Source organism: Pavona decussata, unplaced genomic scaffold (genome assembly GCF_977016875.1).
Source record: "Pavona decussata unplaced genomic scaffold, jaPavDecu1.1 SCAFFOLD_83, whole genome shotgun sequence".
Classification (NCBI taxonomy): Eukaryota; Metazoa; Cnidaria; class Anthozoa; order Scleractinia; family Agariciidae; genus Pavona; species Pavona decussata.
This window is the reverse complement of record NW_028145501.1, coordinates 1,863,844-1,881,139: the sequence shown is the minus strand read 5'-3', so window position 1 is coordinate 1,881,139 and position 17,296 is coordinate 1,863,844. Positions and strand designations below refer to the sequence as shown.

The following is a 17,296-nucleotide window of genomic DNA, read 5'->3' as shown; positions in this document are numbered from 1 at the left end:
CCCACCCATCCTAAAAAGAAACGTTTGTAAATTTCACTTTATTGTGATTTTCTAAAATTGTCAGAAGTTGTGGGGCTTTGAAAATTTTATGAATAACGACTGAAACCTTCAAAAACAATGAGTACAGAAACTCCACCATAACAAACAGCTCCATTGGAGAAAAATACGGTATTTTCAAATGATTTTTTAATAATTAAAATGTTTGAACAATTTAATTATTTTTTAATATAGTAAGAAATTAGTTGTAAAAAGCAATTTGTTTTCCGTCTTTCAATCTTTATTTCACTCATGATGGTCAAAAACACAACTCTCTTTGAGTTTGCTTCTTTGCTACTCTCCCACCCCTCCCTACATGCATCTCTCGCACACGTGGACACGAAGACAAGATGCCGGATTCCAGATGTGAGCCTCTAAATCCACGAGAATCGGCCAAGCTTATATCATCTAAAAGCCAGGATGTTTCTATCTGCGAACAAGGCGTAGAAGAGGCGTCTAAAGTGCTATTTGAATGCTTAAAGTCGAAGAAATATAGTTTGAAAACGTGGAAAGAACATGGATTACACCCGAGTGAGATGACGAAAGATACTGTTGATTGGATTTTTGTCCTTGATACGCTGAACTTCTCTTTTTGGACCGATCACAATGTGGAACCATGGACAGTTCGATTTGAGGGAAAGAATTATACGGGCTACTGGGCTCTGTGTGCTTCGATAAACAGGGCTCTTAAGGTAAGACGAAATACTAAACATGTTTATATATTACACAGTCACCCAATCAGGAACGAAAATGGTTTTCAATAATTTATTTGATCAACATGACAGAATATGAGTAGCAACGTCTTTGTAAATATGTTTAAACATCCTTAAATAACCTGGCACTGTTACAGTCCTGGTAGGAAATTTGTGCAAATGAACCAGTCTTCCATGCTATTTTTAACGGGAGATGTAAGTCAGGCTCCCATAGGACTCTGGGAATACCTTCTGTCTCCAGAAGGTACCCTCTTCAGGAACAACCTCCCTGCCCCCCCCCCCCCCCCCCTGTAGCAAACATGCACACTGGTAAATTTATTCAAACGTACATGACAAACTGTAGTTTACATGAAATCATAACCAGTGGTTTCCAGAACCGAAACAATTACCTACACTGAAGCTAACGATCAATAACAAGAATAATGCGAGCGAAAGGCAATGAAACAACAATACGAAAGGACAATATGAGTGTACCTGACAGTTTGGATAGATGGAAAACAACAACAAGCGAAATTGACATGAAGACGATCTGCTTAACGTAACTAAATTTTGGCACAAACGAAATATTTAAAGGCACTAAGCACCTAAGCAAGTATACGACTGAAGCATTGCTGCCAAAACATGTTGCAACACAAAATAATGATAAATTGAAGGGGTGCCTTGAAAAAAGTTCGAAGTGACTCCTGATAAATTGCTTGTTTCTATTTCCAAATTCCCTTGTATTTGCTTGTGAAACAAAAGGGAGAATTTGATGTTACATCAAAAATCACTCAGGGCCTTATTCAGTGCACCCCTTTAATTTAGATGATAGATAATCCAATCCTCTTTTGCTGTTTTCAGGAAGGAATCCCATTTACCAAGCCATCTTACTATGCTGACATCACCACCAAGGATTTGCAACACATCTTCAGATCAGAAACGCCAACTGAAATGCCTCTGCTTGATGAAAGAGCAAAAACTCTGAATGAAGTTGGCAAAATACTGGTAAACAACTACAACAACTCATTTACAAATTTTATATCACAGTGTGACCACAGCGCTAAGAAGCTTCTTGGATTGATCACAAGTACCTTCAGTTGTTTCCAAGATGAATCAGAGTTTGATGGTACCAGAGTTTCCTTTTACAAGCGGGCGCAAATTCTGATTTCTGATATCTGGGCATGCTTTGAGGGGCAAGGGTGGGGATGTTTCACCGACATCCCTTACATCACCATGTTTGCTGATTACAAAGTACCACAATCTCTCTTACATCTCGGCATCTTAAAATATACTGACAAGTTAATGGAGAAGTTAAAAAGAGGAGATGTGATCCCTGCTGGTGATCGACTGGAGCTGGAAATTAGGGGGAATTCCATCTGGGCGGTGGAGTTGATTTACCAGGCATTGATTAACAAATCAAAAACAGATTCACATTTCAGTTCTTTATCTCAGGAGGAGTTCAATTCAGTTCTGAATTCTGTGATTATTGATTTTTATTTGTGGGATTTTGCGAAGGAAAAGTTGGAAGGGATAACAGAGTTACCTTGTCACAAAACAAGAACCATATTCTACTGACAACATCTCGACAAAACATCACCAATGAGTATTAAGACACTACTAACAATGTTCACCTACAAAGCAACCATTATTGCAAGTTAAAAAGGTAAAAAGACCCAATGGAACATCAAATACAAACTAAATCAAGTGATTTTTTCAATACTAATCAATACCTTTCACTTTAATAGGCAAATTTTTAATGATTTTTGCCCAGAGAATGATAGCTGTCAATCAACTTAAAAACAATGCATTATAACCTTTTTAAGACTTTATTGGTGTACAAACAAGTTACAATATACACTGTACACACATTAATGCTAACATTGACAACGAAAAAGGCAGCAGTTTTTTTACAATAGAAAATTATCACCATTTACAGCTCTGTGTAGTTGATATCATAATTCGTAGCCTTTTGCTGTATGTGATATGATTATTTGTATCTTTACTCACATTTAGCTATAATAAAATTAATACTTTTTTTTCCAGAATGGTCAGTGATATATAATTTACATAAGTTTCCCAAACTCCATGACAATATTATTTTCTTATTGTTTTTCCTAATCAGTACATAGCAATGAGCAGTTTTATTCTGTGCTCTAATATAATAGACCTTTATCACTTGGCAGCCATGTTTAGTCCCAGGAGAATAAAAAGCTTGTTTTTGCACGGTAAGCCTTACACTGAAATTACACCTAGACGAGGCTTGCCGTGCGAAAACAAAGCTTTTTATTCCCCCGAGACTCAACATGACCACTAAGTCATAAGGGTCTATTAAAGATTAAATATACTGTTTCTGTTTGTTTTAAAAAGTTATGTAAGAAATGTGCCATGACTTGCAACTTCTGCTTTTGTATGGATCCACATTTAAATAACAAAATCCACAATGAATGCTAAAACTGGGCAAGTCTGGAGCATTTTTCAAATATTTTGGCCAAAAGTGATACACGTCCCTTTTCCAAGAATCCCTTCAAAACTTTTTGGTTATGGACGGCCAAGACTGAAATGATTCAAAACTTCAAGAAGTTAGGCCAACAGTTTCAACTTCTTTCCTCCATCTAATATTGAAATGGTAAGGCTTAATTGCAGCTCAACGGAGAAGGGTTTAGGGGCAGGCAGAGTTGTTTAAAGCCAGTGATTTGAGTTTAATTACATGTACTAAGTAATAAGGATTCTTCCAAAAGATTTTTGTCTCTCAGTTTTGGCTTAGACTTTTCTTTACCAATAGCTTAAAGTTAGCTTTTAAAAACATTTTTAATGACCAAGATGAAAGCCCTGGTTAATTTTTAATTGGAGATTAGCATTAATTGACTTTCAAACAACTGGGCCCTGGAGTTACAACATCACAACCCCAATTCCTTTCTTTCCTTTTTCTTTTAAAGGGAACCTCCACTCCAGCGACAAATTGACAGTAAATTGTCGGAAGAAGTGTCTAAATTCTGAATTTTAGTTAAACAAGTAGAAGTGACATTCAAGTGTGTTAAAAATTTGATATGATTATCGCCTATTTTCGATTTTAAATTTCCTGGGTGCCGCCATTTTGGATTTCATGACGTCAAACGGTTGCCGCTTTTGTCAGCAAGCAGAAGTTCTTTTGTGTGAAACAATTGAGCCACCGTATTACGTCATGAAATCCAACATGGTGGCGCCCTGCAAATTTGAAATGAGAAATAGGCGAGAATCAAATTCTGTTTTGTCTAACACAGAAATATTATTTCCATGTTTTCCAACTAAATTTATTCTTAGATTGTATTTTCAACAATTTAACTTTAATTTATTTCAAGAGTGGAGGTTTAGTCAGTGTACATATATAAGATACATGTACATGTACTCAGTTTAAAGCATAAAAAAATGAAAACAAAAGTGAAGATAAGTGTCATACAGTCTTGGGACACAAATGTTTTAGGCATAGCCCTTCATCAGTATTGTGACCCCACAATGGGATTGCACTGCAAAGGTCAACGAACAAGTTTAAATCCATGACCAGTATCGTACACAGCAGAAGGAAACCAGCGCATCTTTATTCGACGACAGCCACGTGTGAACCAATCAAACATACTCAGAACATTTGTGTTACAAGGCAAATGGGTAAAAATCTTTGTGATCGGTTTGATGAACCTCGGAAAATTCTGCTCCACGTGCAGGGCAATGTCAGCTACCGTTGGCTCATGGAATTTAAAACAACACCATTCTCTAGAAACACCATAAACTGGCTTGACTTTCATGCTGTTTTTGTCCCAATAATTGTCTGGTTTAGAAACGTCAGTGGTATTGAAGTCATCCCAAAGTTTTGTCAGCTCTCCTAATGGAAACATATTTCCCTGCTCTGGATCATATGTAGCTGTCAGTTTTCCAGTTTGGATTGCAATAAAATCGTTTTCAACTTTCCAGATATCATTTACCCATTTGTCAGAATGAGCAGTGTCTAGGAATAAAATAAGTCTCGCTCCTGTTGATGAATTCTTGTTTCTCCACCATTTCAAGATGCTTTCAAATGAAAGTGTTTTGTTTTCTGTAAGTGCCCAATCACCATTGTCTGTCACATGTCCGCTGTAGTACAGAATGTATGTGTCGTAGTGCAAGTTGGGAAGAACCCGCTGCTCAAAAAATAAATTAATCTTCTTTTCAATATAATCAGCTGAAATACCACTACTTGAAAAATCTGTACCAAAATTATGAATCATATGACTTGAGAAAAATCTGGACACAATGTTTATCAGTTCCATTGCTTTCGTGTTGACAGCTTGGAAGGCGTTTTCAGCAAGAACAATGACGCTCCCGGTTGGACTGTACTTATGGGCAGGTGCAACCACAGCATACCCAATAGCTGTTCCTCCCACAGACTTACCAAGCTTCGTGAGGATATCGCATATGAGTAACTCAATAGGAAGGACAATTAACAGCATGCCAATGAAGACTGGATTAGTGTCCTGCCATGCTGATGCTATTAAAAGAACTGTTGACACCAATGTATAAAGTGTTACAATCTGAGACACCAAGCAGAAGTGTCTGATTCCTTTTGACGCCATTATCTCAGACATAACGTTGTTGCTAAACTCTCCTCTAGAGTTCAAAACATTAGAGCATTCCTCAAGTTTTCCAACAAATCCCCAACATGTTATGATAAACATAAAATGGAACCAAATCCACGGGATGGACAAAAGCACAAACATTGGAAGTCTGTAGACCGGTAAATCAGGTTCTTTGACAAGCTGTGTGCAGAATCCATAGAACATTGCTTCCAAAACCAAGACTGTAAGTACTTGTAATCTATGAATGCAAATTCGCTGGAAGATAAACTTTTTCCATGTCTCTAACAGGGACAGGCGTGAGAAATAAATATCGATCACTGATTCAAAGGAAAGGTGGACGAGGAATGCTGATAAGATGAACGGGTTGTAATTGACGTCACTTGCAGGAAAGAAGTACACACTTCCAAACAAACAAAGGACAACTGCACTTAAAAGCACAATGCTTGATTTCATGTGGAATGCGATCAAGTGTGTTGTGACTGCAAGAATTATCGTTAGCGTGCTGCCAAAGTGCATAGTTCCTGTGGTCCCGGATAAGAATCCCAGCAGAAATAAGAACTCTTCTGTTGTAACAAAAACGGATTTATAAGCAGGTGTGCCGCATAATCTTACGATCAAAGCTCTGAAACAATGAATGCCCGTGCTCGCCATGATTAGAATGTCAGTCGCGTCTAAGTCATGTAAAGAATCTATTGGATGATCGAACGCAATCTCTGTGAAGGACAATACGCTATAAAGCACGCCCATCCAAAAATGGCTGAATCCTTTTCCAAACTCTTTGTAGCCATACATGTAAGTCGCTAACGAAATCAAAACAGCGATTGAAACTATAATCGCGAGGAAGTGAATGCTCCCGTCTGTTGTATGATGAAGCCAGCGTTCTCTGATACCATTTGCCGCTCCAGCGAAGAAGAGGAGAAAGCAAAGGGCGGAAGAATACTGAGCAACCTTGCTTGAAACTTTGGGCAGCATACTAATTGACAAATTTTAAGTCACACCCGATGAAAACTGCAGATTGCTTCAGCTTTCAGTTTCAAGTTGTTTCTGATAGTTTGTTAGGCCTAAATCCACGCCAACTTGGTTAAAATCTGCTTAAATGCGTAAAATCTTCTTTTCTGTTGTGGTAAATAAGAGTAACAAAAGGTAGCTCAGACTCAATTATACATTTGCATAGACACGTTATTCACTCGGCAAAGCATCCGCCATCTTTGTTTCTCCGAGCAGTCTGCGCACGCTTCAAATAACGATGACTGCTGTACAATAACAGTGGCTCACTTTTCAAGATGGCGGACGAAATGGTGGATGGTGAACAACAAAAACTCGCGGATATTGTGAAAGGATTACACGGCAGACTGAGAAAAAAATTAAGAGAAGGTAAATAAAGTACTGTGTTATCAATTTGTGTTGTTGTAAATTGTGGGAAAATGTCCTATATTGGTCCATCAGACTGTGTTTCTTTAAAAATTCTTGAGTTGCCGAATTAAGTTTTCATGCAATGTCACTGTTTTCATAAAGCAAATGGCGACCACAGAAAAGTTTGGGAGAGCCACTGCACTGACAAGGAAGCCCTGGAGAAATATGCGTCAGCCATGCGCTTGCTTGCTGTCAATCACTGGACAAAACAAGCCCCAGAGGGGAGAGTAGAGTGGTGCCAGAGGACAGCAAATGAGTTCTTCAGGGAAGGGGGACTGAAAACGTTAATGGCGAAGCAGAAGCGACGACGGCAGTTTTCCACGGATGTGAGAGAATGCTGCTGTTGCTTTGTCACGGAGGATACTGGCACAGATATAGAGTAAGTTGTTGGCCTTGGGGGTGAGTGGGAGGGGGATACTCCCCTATTTAAAGTGCATAATTATGCTTTCCTCTCCCCTCCCCAGAAAGGGTATGTTTTAGGCCACTGAAGAAAATAGATAAAAATTATGGGCTTATGATGTCATAAGTTCTATTAAAATTCAATTATCAAAAAATCAATACATCACATTTTGCACTTTGGCGATCATAAACTATCTGTCCATATGTGTACGCCGTTTCTGTCTTAGGTCTTTTTCTGTTCTGATCATGTGACTTTCCCAATATGGTTGCGACTTGAAAATCTTGAAAACCTTGATCCAAACAACTTCACTGCAGACATTAGGGTTTCCACGATATGATGATTAGGAACTTTCCATAGCAACAATGTGGTAGTTTAGTATGCCCCCCCCCCCCCCCCTTCACTATCATAAAGTTTGGTCAGAAACAGGGACCAAGCTGGCCACTCCCAGGGGGCAGGGGGGAGGGGAGGTAGGTTGCTCCTCACAAAACCTATATGGGTACAATTGCCACCCCGATTTAGAACATGGTATTCACATTCAAGCCGTTTCTAGGATGGGTATAAAATTGCGAATGCGTATAAGCTTTTTCAACTGTGGTATATCAGACGTGTCAGTCAAGCATACAAAGTGATAACTTTTTGAAACAGGTCAATCAGGGTTTTGGGATGGATATCATTTTGAATGCAAAACCCTTCTGAAATGAAGTGCAAATTTGAAGGCTAGATGGAACATACCCAAAACATACTCGAGTGGGGTGGGAACTGGATACAGGGTACAGGAAGTGATTTCTTTTTTCCGAGTATGCCTGTGTCACTTTCTAGTGACAATCTCAGGAAGTGGGGTGTTCAGAGGCCATCCCTCCCCCCATTAAAAGAGAACCCTTACCCCCTAACCCCCTCTCCCCTCCTTCCCCTCCCCCCCCCCTCCACCTCATACTCACAAGGAATATCTTTTATTAGGTGAATTTACTGAGGAACAGTTCTGGTGGTAAAGCATTTTGTAATATTTCCCCAGATTTCCACTAACAAATGAAAAGCTACTACTTCTTGATGTTGGCAGTTGTTTCAATCCATTTGCCGCATTTGAGGATGTTTACTCAGTCGCTATAGATTTGCAGCCAGCAGATTCAGTAAGTTCATGTTGTAACTATTCTATGTAAGCAAACAGTGAGTTGAAAACTCAGTGAAGATGACCAGCCACTCAGAGTTTGTAAATACCTGAAAGTAAATGGGCATTGCCCATTCCAAAGTTCATTATGGGACTGGGCCCTAGTCTACACATTGGTCAAATTGCATCATATGAAGAAATATACCCCATTGCCAGAAGGATCACATTAAAATTAGTAAGAACCTCAAACTTGGTAAACTGGCAAAGCAAAGCAAAGCAAAGCAAAGCTAAGCAAAGCAAAGCTAAGCAAAGCAAAGCTAAGCAAAACAAAGCAAAGCAAAGCAAAGCGAAGCGAAGCGAAGCGAAGCAAAGCAAAGCAAAGCAAAGCAAAGCAAAGGTGAATCAGTTAACTATTTTACAGTTAATACATGTATAAATTAGTGTTTAATTTTTCTCCACAGACAGTATACAAATGTGACTTTCTTAACCTGCAAATACAAGATCTACTGAGCTCAAGACAAGACTGTTGCTGTATGGGTTGTAAAGAAGCAAATAAAGCAATTTTTTTCAAGAAATCCTCTCCAGTGAAAGACTCAGCATCTGACGAAAAGCATGCTGCAAGCCTTACAAAGGAAAAGCTTTTACTAGAGGCAAGCAATTTAACTTTAATGCAAAGTGAAAAACGTCCGTCAACAACAGCTAATTTAGGTCCAGAAAATTCTTCAACTGCAGGTACTATGAACAAAGTGCGCTTAGAGGAGTTTCTAAAACAAGGAAAAGAGGTCCAAATTCTTCCATCAGGAATCTTCCACATCATTGTATTTTCTCTCCTTTTGTCATATTTTCCTTCTGCTGTTCAAAGATGGGAATGTTGCCGCAAAGCGCATCGTCTTCTTTGCACAAACGGCATTCTCTTAATCGTCACACCAGACTCAAGCCATCAAAACAAAAACTCGGCCATGATAAAATCCTGGAAGACTGGTATCGAGTCTTTAGGATTTGTGAGATGGAAGTATCTGAAGCATACTCATCTACACTGCATGGCATTTCGTAAAGTGGCTCCCTGCCACTCTTATAACCATGGCAACGGCAGTGCCGAAATGATGTACATTCCACAGGATTTCCAGGAGGAAGAGGATGAAGATGGTGAATTGATTGTAAATTTGCGCAGCGAGGAGGACGACTGTGGAATAGCGGAATGGTTAAGTGAACTTACTGATTTATAGCTGTAAATAGTTTTACAGAGGGTTTTCAAATCGAGCCTACACCACTACGTTTTTATTCACCTTTGCTGTCCACGCAGAAGCAATTTTGAACGATTGAAACACTACTTTTGAACACTTTTTCGGATGTTGTTTAGTACGTCATAGTTTTCTGAATCCTCTGTTTTCGGTCTTTAATTATTAAAGGGACTATGTTACCCCAGGCGCATGCGCGCGTTGATGAGAGGCACTTTGAAATCGCTGGCCCAACTTTTTCAAATATCGTCGGAGAGTTCAGGAAGCTGTTTCTATCTGTTGGAATCGCGTTCATATTTGGAAAGTTAGCTGAACTTTTTCATTTACAAACATTCTTTAGAACAGAAGCTGTTTGTTGCACTATTTTGAAAGCTTTTGCAATGGTAGAAAAGCAAAAATCCCGCGACGAGTTTTCTGCAAATTAGTCTCAACCGGACTCTACTGCACATGTGCCCCAGCACACATTAGTCCCTTTAACGAGCTCTCCACAAAGAAGCGACAATCCTCTGTTTTCAAAAATGCTCACTTTTGGCTTGTTTTGAGAATCTGCGTTATCAGCGTTTTCAATCATATTCTTGCTGGGCGGTAGGCCCACCGTATAGACATCTCTGTTCTGAACGATTGGAAAATGGATACATGTGAATGGAGACTTATTTCTCGGACACACAGTGTTAATGTTGTGTGCAACATTTTCAGTGACTTGAACTTTGTAGATGCACGTGATGAATTGAAACTGCAGCAAATTTGCCTCCAGGAAATATTGAAGTTACACTCACAACAAAATATTATAATTTTAAAAAATGATTTAAACGTTTACTACATTTTTGAGTTCGTCCGCTTCACATACGCATTTGCCAGGACTCTCAATGTTGACCATGAACATTGCTTTTGCAGTCTGGGAAGCAAAATTACGAGGGCTGCGGTCACAGTGGTCACAGTACTGATTTGAAGTGTAAGATGTTTCTCTATATTCTTTTCTCATCCTCTGACAAAATGCAATCTAGAATTTCAGCTGGCAGGAGCCCATATATTAATAAAAATTTGAGGGTATACAAATAAGCCCATATATATAAATGAGGGTCCCAAATGGGAGAAAATACTATTTTTAGCCAAGCTGAAACAACTCATTACTTACTCACCCCACCTATCTATCCTATAGAAACGTTTTGTAAATTCCATGATCCACTTAGTTGTGATTTTCCAAAATTGTCAGAAGTTGTGCTGCTTTGAAAAATTTTTATGAATGACAACTGAAACTTAAAAAAAAAAAAATGAGTACAGAAACTGCTCCATTGGAGTAAAAAGCCATATTCTTTAATAATAAAATATTAATATAATAGTTTTTTAATATAAGAAGTTTAAAAAGCAATTTGAAATCCCTTTTTTCAATCTTTATTTCACTCCTGATGCTCAAAAATGCAACTTCTCTGCAAGTTTGCTTCTTTGCTACTCTCCCACCCCTCCCTATAGGCGTCTTTCACACACGAGGACACAAAGTCAAGATGCCGGATTCCAGATGTGAGCCTCTAAATCCGTGAGAATTGGCCAAGCTTATATCATCTAAAAGCCAGGATGTTTCTATCTGCGAGCAAGGCGTAGAAGAGGCGTCTAAAGTGCTTTTTGAATGCTTAAAGTCGAAGAAATATAGTTTGAAAACGTGGAAAGAATATGGATTACATCCGAGTGAGATGATGAAAGAGACTGTAGATTGGATTTTTGTCCTTGATACGTTGTACTTCTCTTTTTCGACCGATCAAGATGTGGAACCGTGGACAGTTCAATTTGAGGGAAAGAATTATACACAGGGCTCTTAAGGTAAGAAGAAAAGCCGAAACATGTTTATTACACAGTTAACCCAACCAGGAACGAAAATGTTTAATTTGATCAACATGACAGGATCAAAGTAGCAACATCTTTGTAAATATGTTGAAACATCCTTAAATAACCTTGCACTCGCTGTTGCAGTCCTTGCAGGAAATGTATGCAAATGAAGCAGTCTTCCATGCTATTTTTAGTAAGAGGTGTAAGTCGGGCACCCATAGGACTCTGGGACTACCTTCTGGCTCCACCTGGAAAAAAGGCACCCTCTTCAGGTAGAACCTCCCTGTTTAGCCCATAACAGGGAGTAACCCTCCCCCCTGTTAAATCATTACAAATTGTAGCAAAAACACTGGTAAATTTATTCAAAGACCTGTACGTGACAGTTCCTTCAAACTGTAATTTACATGAAATCGTAACCAGTGGTTTCTAGAACAGAAACAAAATTAATACAATACTCTGAAGCTATGAACAACTGATAACAAGAAGCTCTCCCATAACCTATTAAGGCTGAAATTTTAAGTTAGGTTCTTATCAGTGGAGTTGCTGTAAAAGTGTATAGGTAGAAACTGCTGAATTAAGATCATCTGATTATATTTAAAAGTAACTTGACATAATATTTTTTTCTTTCAAGCTATAGTACGGTGTTGTATGTCTATTGTGTTTACCATTCAAATAATTCCTGAAGTATTTGCAAGTATAGTACTCTTCTATGAGATGATATTTATAATATATTTAAATAAAATTAAATCATTTATTAAAAAACCACAACTTGCTGCTATAAGCTGAATTACTTGTGTTACATACAGCATGTTTAAGATTTCAAACTATAAAAATCCTAACTACGCTAGTATTAATTTCCTATTTACAATTGTTGTTTAATTGCAGAGTGCAGTATGAAAGTGTCTCTAAACCTCTTTGTTTTCACATTCGGGATTGAAAACATATGCCTAGTCCTAAAACAATATCTCCCACTGCCATTGTGCGTGGGCAGCAGGCTAGCTAGTTTATGCTGGTCACTCTCTACTATTTGTTTAAACAGACTGCTACATAATTCCTCATGTCTATGGAATTGAAAGAGTGTTTTCAAACCCGCCTCTTCCAGGGCCTTGCTATACGAAACCTCTGGGAAAAAATTCATATGAAAATATAAGAACCTATTTTAAGAACCTTGGTAGCCTAAATTTGCTTTAAGTACCATTTATATAACAACCTGTTAAGGCTAAATTGAAAAATCCAGGTTCTTATATGCGGGTTTTTACTATATTTAGCTATTAGTGATACAATTTAAGATTAAATATACTGTTTCTGTTTGTTTTAAAAAGTTATGTAAGAAATGTGTCATGACTTGCAATTTTGCATCTGCTTTGGTATAGTGGTAGTTTAAGGTAATGAAATATGGATCCACATTTAATTGGCAAAATCCACAATGCATGCTAAAACTAGGCAAGTCTAGAACATTTTTTTCACTTTTTGACATACATCTCTTTCGCAAGAATCCCTTCAAAAGTATTTGGCTATGGAAGGCCAGTATTGAAATGGTTTAAAACTTAAAGAAGTCACGCCAACAGTTTCAAAATCTTCCCTTGTGTCTAATATTATTAAACACTTTATTGTAGCTCAACCAAAAAGGGATCAAGGGCAGTACTCAAGTGGGTTTTGGGTCGGGTGAGTATGTGCTGCCAAGGCCTCCAAATTTGGAGCCTGTTTTGCACGGGTTTTGTATTCAAAATATATCATCACTTTGTAGAAATATGCAATTTTCCTGATAACCCATTGAAATGTAGTAAATTTCAAAAACCCATGTTGGAAAGTTATTGCCTTCTTCAATATTATTGATACACCCATACATCTAAAATACTGCAATTGATTTTGCTTCTCTATTAGTTCTTTATGAGTGTTAAATTCCAGTGGCTCTTTTGAAGCTTCTTTATGTTGACAACATTACACCCTGTTCTAGGAAAAGACTTGAACATTGATACCCCATTCTAGACCAGGGTGGAGTTGTTCAAAGTCCGCTTTAGCTAATCCTGGGTTAACATGAACGTTGATTCCAGTTAATCTACATGTACTACCGGTAAGTAAAAAAGATTTTTTCAAATGATTTTTGTTCCTCAGTTTTGACTCAAACTTTTCTTTACCACTAGCTCAAAATTAGCTTTTAAAAGCATTTTGATGAGCAAGATGAAAACTTCAGTTAATTTAATTGGCTTTCAAACAACCGGGCTCTGGCGTCAAAAAATCAAAACCCCAAGTTTTTTTTTTTTTTTTCAAGGGTGTAACTTGAGAGCATTTGAGTCAGTGTATGAGATAATAATTTTCAGTTTAAAACATGAAAAATTAAAACAAAAGTGAAGATAACTGTCAAAGTGTCTCAGAAGACAAATGTTTCAGGTATAGCCCTTTATCAGCACTGTGACCCCACAATGGGATTGAATGGGATTGTACTGTAAATGTCAACGAACAAGTTTAAATCCATGACCAGTATCATACACAGCAGAAGGAAACCAGCGCATCTTCATTCGATGACAGCCACGTGTGAACCAATCAAACACACTCAGAACATTTGTGTTACAAGGCAAATGGGTAAAAATCTTTGTGATCGGTTTGATGAACCTCGGAAAATTCTGCTCCACGTGCAGGGCAATGTCTGCCACCGTTGGCTCATGGAATTTAAAACAACACCATTCTCTAGAAACACCATAAACTGGCTTGACTTTCATGCTGTTTTTGTCCCAATAATTGTCTGGTTTAGAAGCATCAGTGGTATTGAAGTCATCCCAAAGTTTTGTCAGCTCTCCTAAAGGAAACACATTTCCCTGTTCTGGATCATATGTAGCTGTTAGTTTTCCAGTTTGGATTGCAATAAAATCGTTTTCAACTTCCCAGATATCACTTATCCATTTGTCAGAATGAGCAGTGTCTAGGAATAAAATAAGTCTTGCTCCTGTTGATAAATTCTTGTTTCTCCACCATTTCAAGATGCTTTCAAATGAAAGTGTTTTGTTTTCTGTAAGAACCCAATCACCATTGTCTGTCACATGTCCGCTGTAGTACAGAATGTATGTGTCGTAGTGCAAGTTGGTTTTTAGAACGCGCTGCTCAAAAAATAAATTAATCTTCTTTTCAATAAAATCAGCTGAAATACCGCTAATTGAAAAATCTGTACCAAAATTATCAATCATATGACTTGAGAAAAATTTGGACACAATGATAATCAGTTCCATTACTTTCGTGTTGACAGCTTGGAAGGCATTTTCAGCCAGAACAATGATGCCCCCAGTTGGACTGTACTTATGAGCAGGCGCAACCACAGCATACCCAATAGCTGTTCCTCCCACAGACCTGCCAAGCTTTGTGAGGATGTCGCATATGAGTAACTCAATAGGAAGGACAATTAACAGCATGCCAATGAATACTGGATTAGTTTCCTGTCATGCTGATGCTATTAAAAGAACTGTTGACACCAATGTATAAAATGTCACAATCTGAGATGCCAAGCAGAAATGTCTGATTCCTTTTGATGCCATTATCTTGGACATAACATTGTCACTAAACTCCTCTCTAGAGTTCAAAAGATTAGAACATTCCTCAAGTTTTCCAACAAATCCCCAACATGTTATAATATACATAAAATGGAACCAAATCCATGCAATGGACGAAAGCACAAATATTGGAAGTCTGTAGACTGGTAAATCGGGTTCTTTGACAAGCTGTGTGCAGAATCCAAAGAACAGTGCTTCCAAAACCAAGACTGCAAGTATTTGCAATCTATGAATGCATATTTGCTGCAAGATAAACTTTTTCCATGTCTCTAACAGGGACAGCCGCGAAAAATAAATGTCTATCACTGATTCAAAGGAAAGGTGAACCAGGAATGCTGATAAGATGCACGGATTGTAATTTACGTCACTTGCAGGAAAGAAGTACATACTTCCAAACAAACAAAGGACAACTGCACTTAAAAGCACAACGCTTGATTTCATGTGGAATGCGATCAAGTGTGTTGTGACTGCAAGAATTATCGTTAGCATACTGCCAAAGTGCATAGTTCCTGTGGTCCCAAATAAGAATCCCAGCAGAAAAAAGAACTCTTCTGCTGTGACAAAAATGGATTTATAAGTACGTGTGCCGCACATTCTTACGATCAGAGCTCTGAAACAATGAATGCCCGTGCTCGCCATGATTAGAATGTCAGTAGCATCTAAGTCATGGAAAGAATCTATCGGATGATCGAACGCAATCTCTGTGAAAGACAATACGCTATAAAGCACGCCCATCCAAACATGGCTGACTACTTTTCCAAACTCTTTGTAGCCATACATGTGAGTCGCGAAGGAAATCAAAACAACGATTAAAAATACAATCGCCAGGATTTGAATGCTCCCGTCTGTTGTATGATGAAGCCAGCGTTCTCTGATACCATTTGCTGCCCCAGCGAAGAAGAGGAGAAAGCAAACTGAGCAAAGGGCGGAAGAATACTGAGCAACCTTGCTTGAAACTTTGGGCAGCATACTGATTGATTTGAAAAAAATATAAAGTCACACTCGATGAAAACAGGTTGTTTCAGCTTTCAATTTCAAGTTGTTTCTGTTAGTTTGTTAGTTCCAATTCCACGTCAACTTGGTGGTAAATTAAGAGTAATAAAAGGTACGTTGTAGCTCAGAACTCAATTTTACATTTGCGTAGACACGTTATTCACCCTCCAGAGTATCCGTCATCTTTGTTTCTCCATTAGCAGTCTGCGCACGCTACATAACACTGGCTCACTGTTCAAGATGGTGGATAGTGATCGACAACAAAAACTCGCAGATATCGTGAAAGGATTGCATGACAGACTGAGGAAACAATTAAGAGAAGGTAAATGCAGTAAGTCTTACTGTGTTATTAATTTATGTTGTATTAATTTATAAATTGTGGGAAAATCTCCCGTGTTGGTCCATCAGACTATGTTCCTTTAAAAATTATCGACTTACCTGCAATTGAATTAAGCTTGTATGCAATGTCGTTGTTTTCATATTAAAAGCAAATGGTGACCACAGAAAGGTTTTAGATGACCACTGCGCTGACAAGGAAGCGCTGGAGAAATGTGCATCAGCTATATATGCGCTTGCTTGCTGTCAATCACTGGACAAAACAAGCCCCAGAGGGGAGAGTAGAGTGGTGCCAGAGGACAGCAAATGAGTACTTCAGGGGAGGAGGGCTGAAAACGTTAATGGCGAAGCAGAAGCGATCTAGAATTTCAGTGGCAATCTAGCCAAGCAGGGGCCCGTTTCTCGAAAGTCCCGGTAACTTACCGGGCCCGATAAGTATATTTTTAAATGTTTTTTCGCCGATTACATAGTGATTACAGACATGGTACTTGGCCAATGCATATGTTTTCATATTATTATAAGATTTTAAAATTTAGTATTCAAAGTTAACAAAAATTGACTTCTGCTAAGAAACATTTATCACCAAAGACACTATCGGGCCCGGTAAGTTACCGGGACTTTCGAGAAACGGTCCTTAGACGCCAAACAATTGATGATGGACGGAAAGCTTTCATAGAACGAGTTTTTATTAATCTGCTTTCACATAAAAACGATCAAAAACGTGTATGAGACGGGGTAATAATGGTGGTTTAGTTAACGTTGGTTTGAAACATGTTTTGATTAGCGCGTGTAAATAAATTACAGTTGCGGTGAAATTTAAGGACGGTGCCTACTATTGTTACTGCGCATACGTTCTGCGCATCTCGAGATACTCGGGTTTCCTATGGGTGGTGCCTACTAATACAGGAATATTTTTTCACGGTTTAAAACTATGCGGAGAAAGTAGAACTTACCAAATGCTTTTGGTATCTCAAAAAAAATTGGGGGTAACCATGCGTTTTTCATAGATAATTAAACTTCAATTTAGGAAAAGATCCCATTCATTGCTTTATATTTTGGCATTTTTTAGAGATATGTTTAATTATCTCTGAAAAATGCGAGGTTACCCCCAATTTTCTTTTTCGATTCCAATAG

At 38.3% G+C, this 17,296-nt stretch overlaps 3 protein-coding genes and 1 pseudogene across 3 annotated transcripts; 2 read left to right on the top strand and 2 right to left on the bottom strand.

Moving 5' to 3' along the window:
• The first annotated feature begins 349 nt into the window (after window positions 1-349).
• LOC146475793 (queuosine 5'-phosphate N-glycosylase/hydrolase-like) lies at window positions 350-3,107 on the top strand. Its single transcript, XM_085115489.1, has 2 exons — window positions 350-728; window positions 1,590-3,107. Exons 1-2 carry the CDS (start codon window positions 387-389, stop codon window positions 2,301-2,303), a joined length of 1,056 nt encoding a protein of 351 aa, XP_084971615.1. The 5' UTR covers window positions 350-386; the 3' UTR covers window positions 2,304-3,107.
• On the bottom strand, window positions 2,536-15,973 carry LOC146475790 (transmembrane protein 168-like). The gene is made up of 2 exons (XM_085115487.1): window positions 15,943-15,973; window positions 2,536-6,461 (listed from the first exon to the last, which is right to left on the bottom strand). The coding sequence occupies exon 2, from the start codon at window positions 6,284-6,286 to the stop codon at window positions 4,241-4,243; it is 2,046 nt and encodes a 681-aa protein (XP_084971613.1). The 5' UTR covers window positions 6,287-6,461; window positions 15,943-15,973; the 3' UTR covers window positions 2,536-4,240.
• Window positions 6,461-10,971, top strand: LOC146475792 (S-adenosylmethionine sensor upstream of mTORC1-like). Its single transcript, XM_085115488.1, has 4 exons — window positions 6,461-6,688; window positions 6,830-7,106; window positions 8,140-8,254; window positions 8,694-10,971. The coding sequence occupies exons 1-4, from the start codon at window positions 6,598-6,600 to the stop codon at window positions 9,456-9,458; spliced, it is 1,248 nt and encodes a 415-aa protein (XP_084971614.1). The 5' UTR covers window positions 6,461-6,597; the 3' UTR covers window positions 9,459-10,971.
• Window positions 12,571-15,949, bottom strand: LOC146475791 (transmembrane protein 168-like; annotated as a pseudogene).
• Window positions 15,974-17,296: the final 1,323 nt, after the last annotated feature.

Bases quoted from the DNA above. Each gene is read 5' to 3' on its own strand.
- LOC146475793 (XM_085115489.1), top strand. From the start codon at position 387: ATGCCGGATTCCAGATGTGAGCCTCTAAATCCACGAGAATCGGCCAAG. The intron at 729-1,589 runs GTAAGACGAAAT...TGCTGTTTTCAG, and splicing joins CGATAAACAGGGCTCTTAAG to GAAGGAATCCCATTTACCAA.
- LOC146475790 (XM_085115487.1), bottom strand. From the start codon at position 6,286: ATGCTGCCCAAAGTTTCAAGCAAGGTTGCTCAGTATTCTTCCGCCCTT.
- LOC146475792 (XM_085115488.1), top strand. From the start codon at position 6,598: ATGGCGGACGAAATGGTGGATGGTGAACAACAAAAACTCGCGGATATT. The intron at 6,689-6,829 runs GTAAATAAAGTA...GTTTTCATAAAG, and splicing joins GAGAAAAAAATTAAGAGAAG to CAAATGGCGACCACAGAAAA. The intron at 8,255-8,693 runs GTAAGTTCATGT...TTTTCTCCACAG, and splicing joins ATTTGCAGCCAGCAGATTCA to ACAGTATACAAATGTGACTT.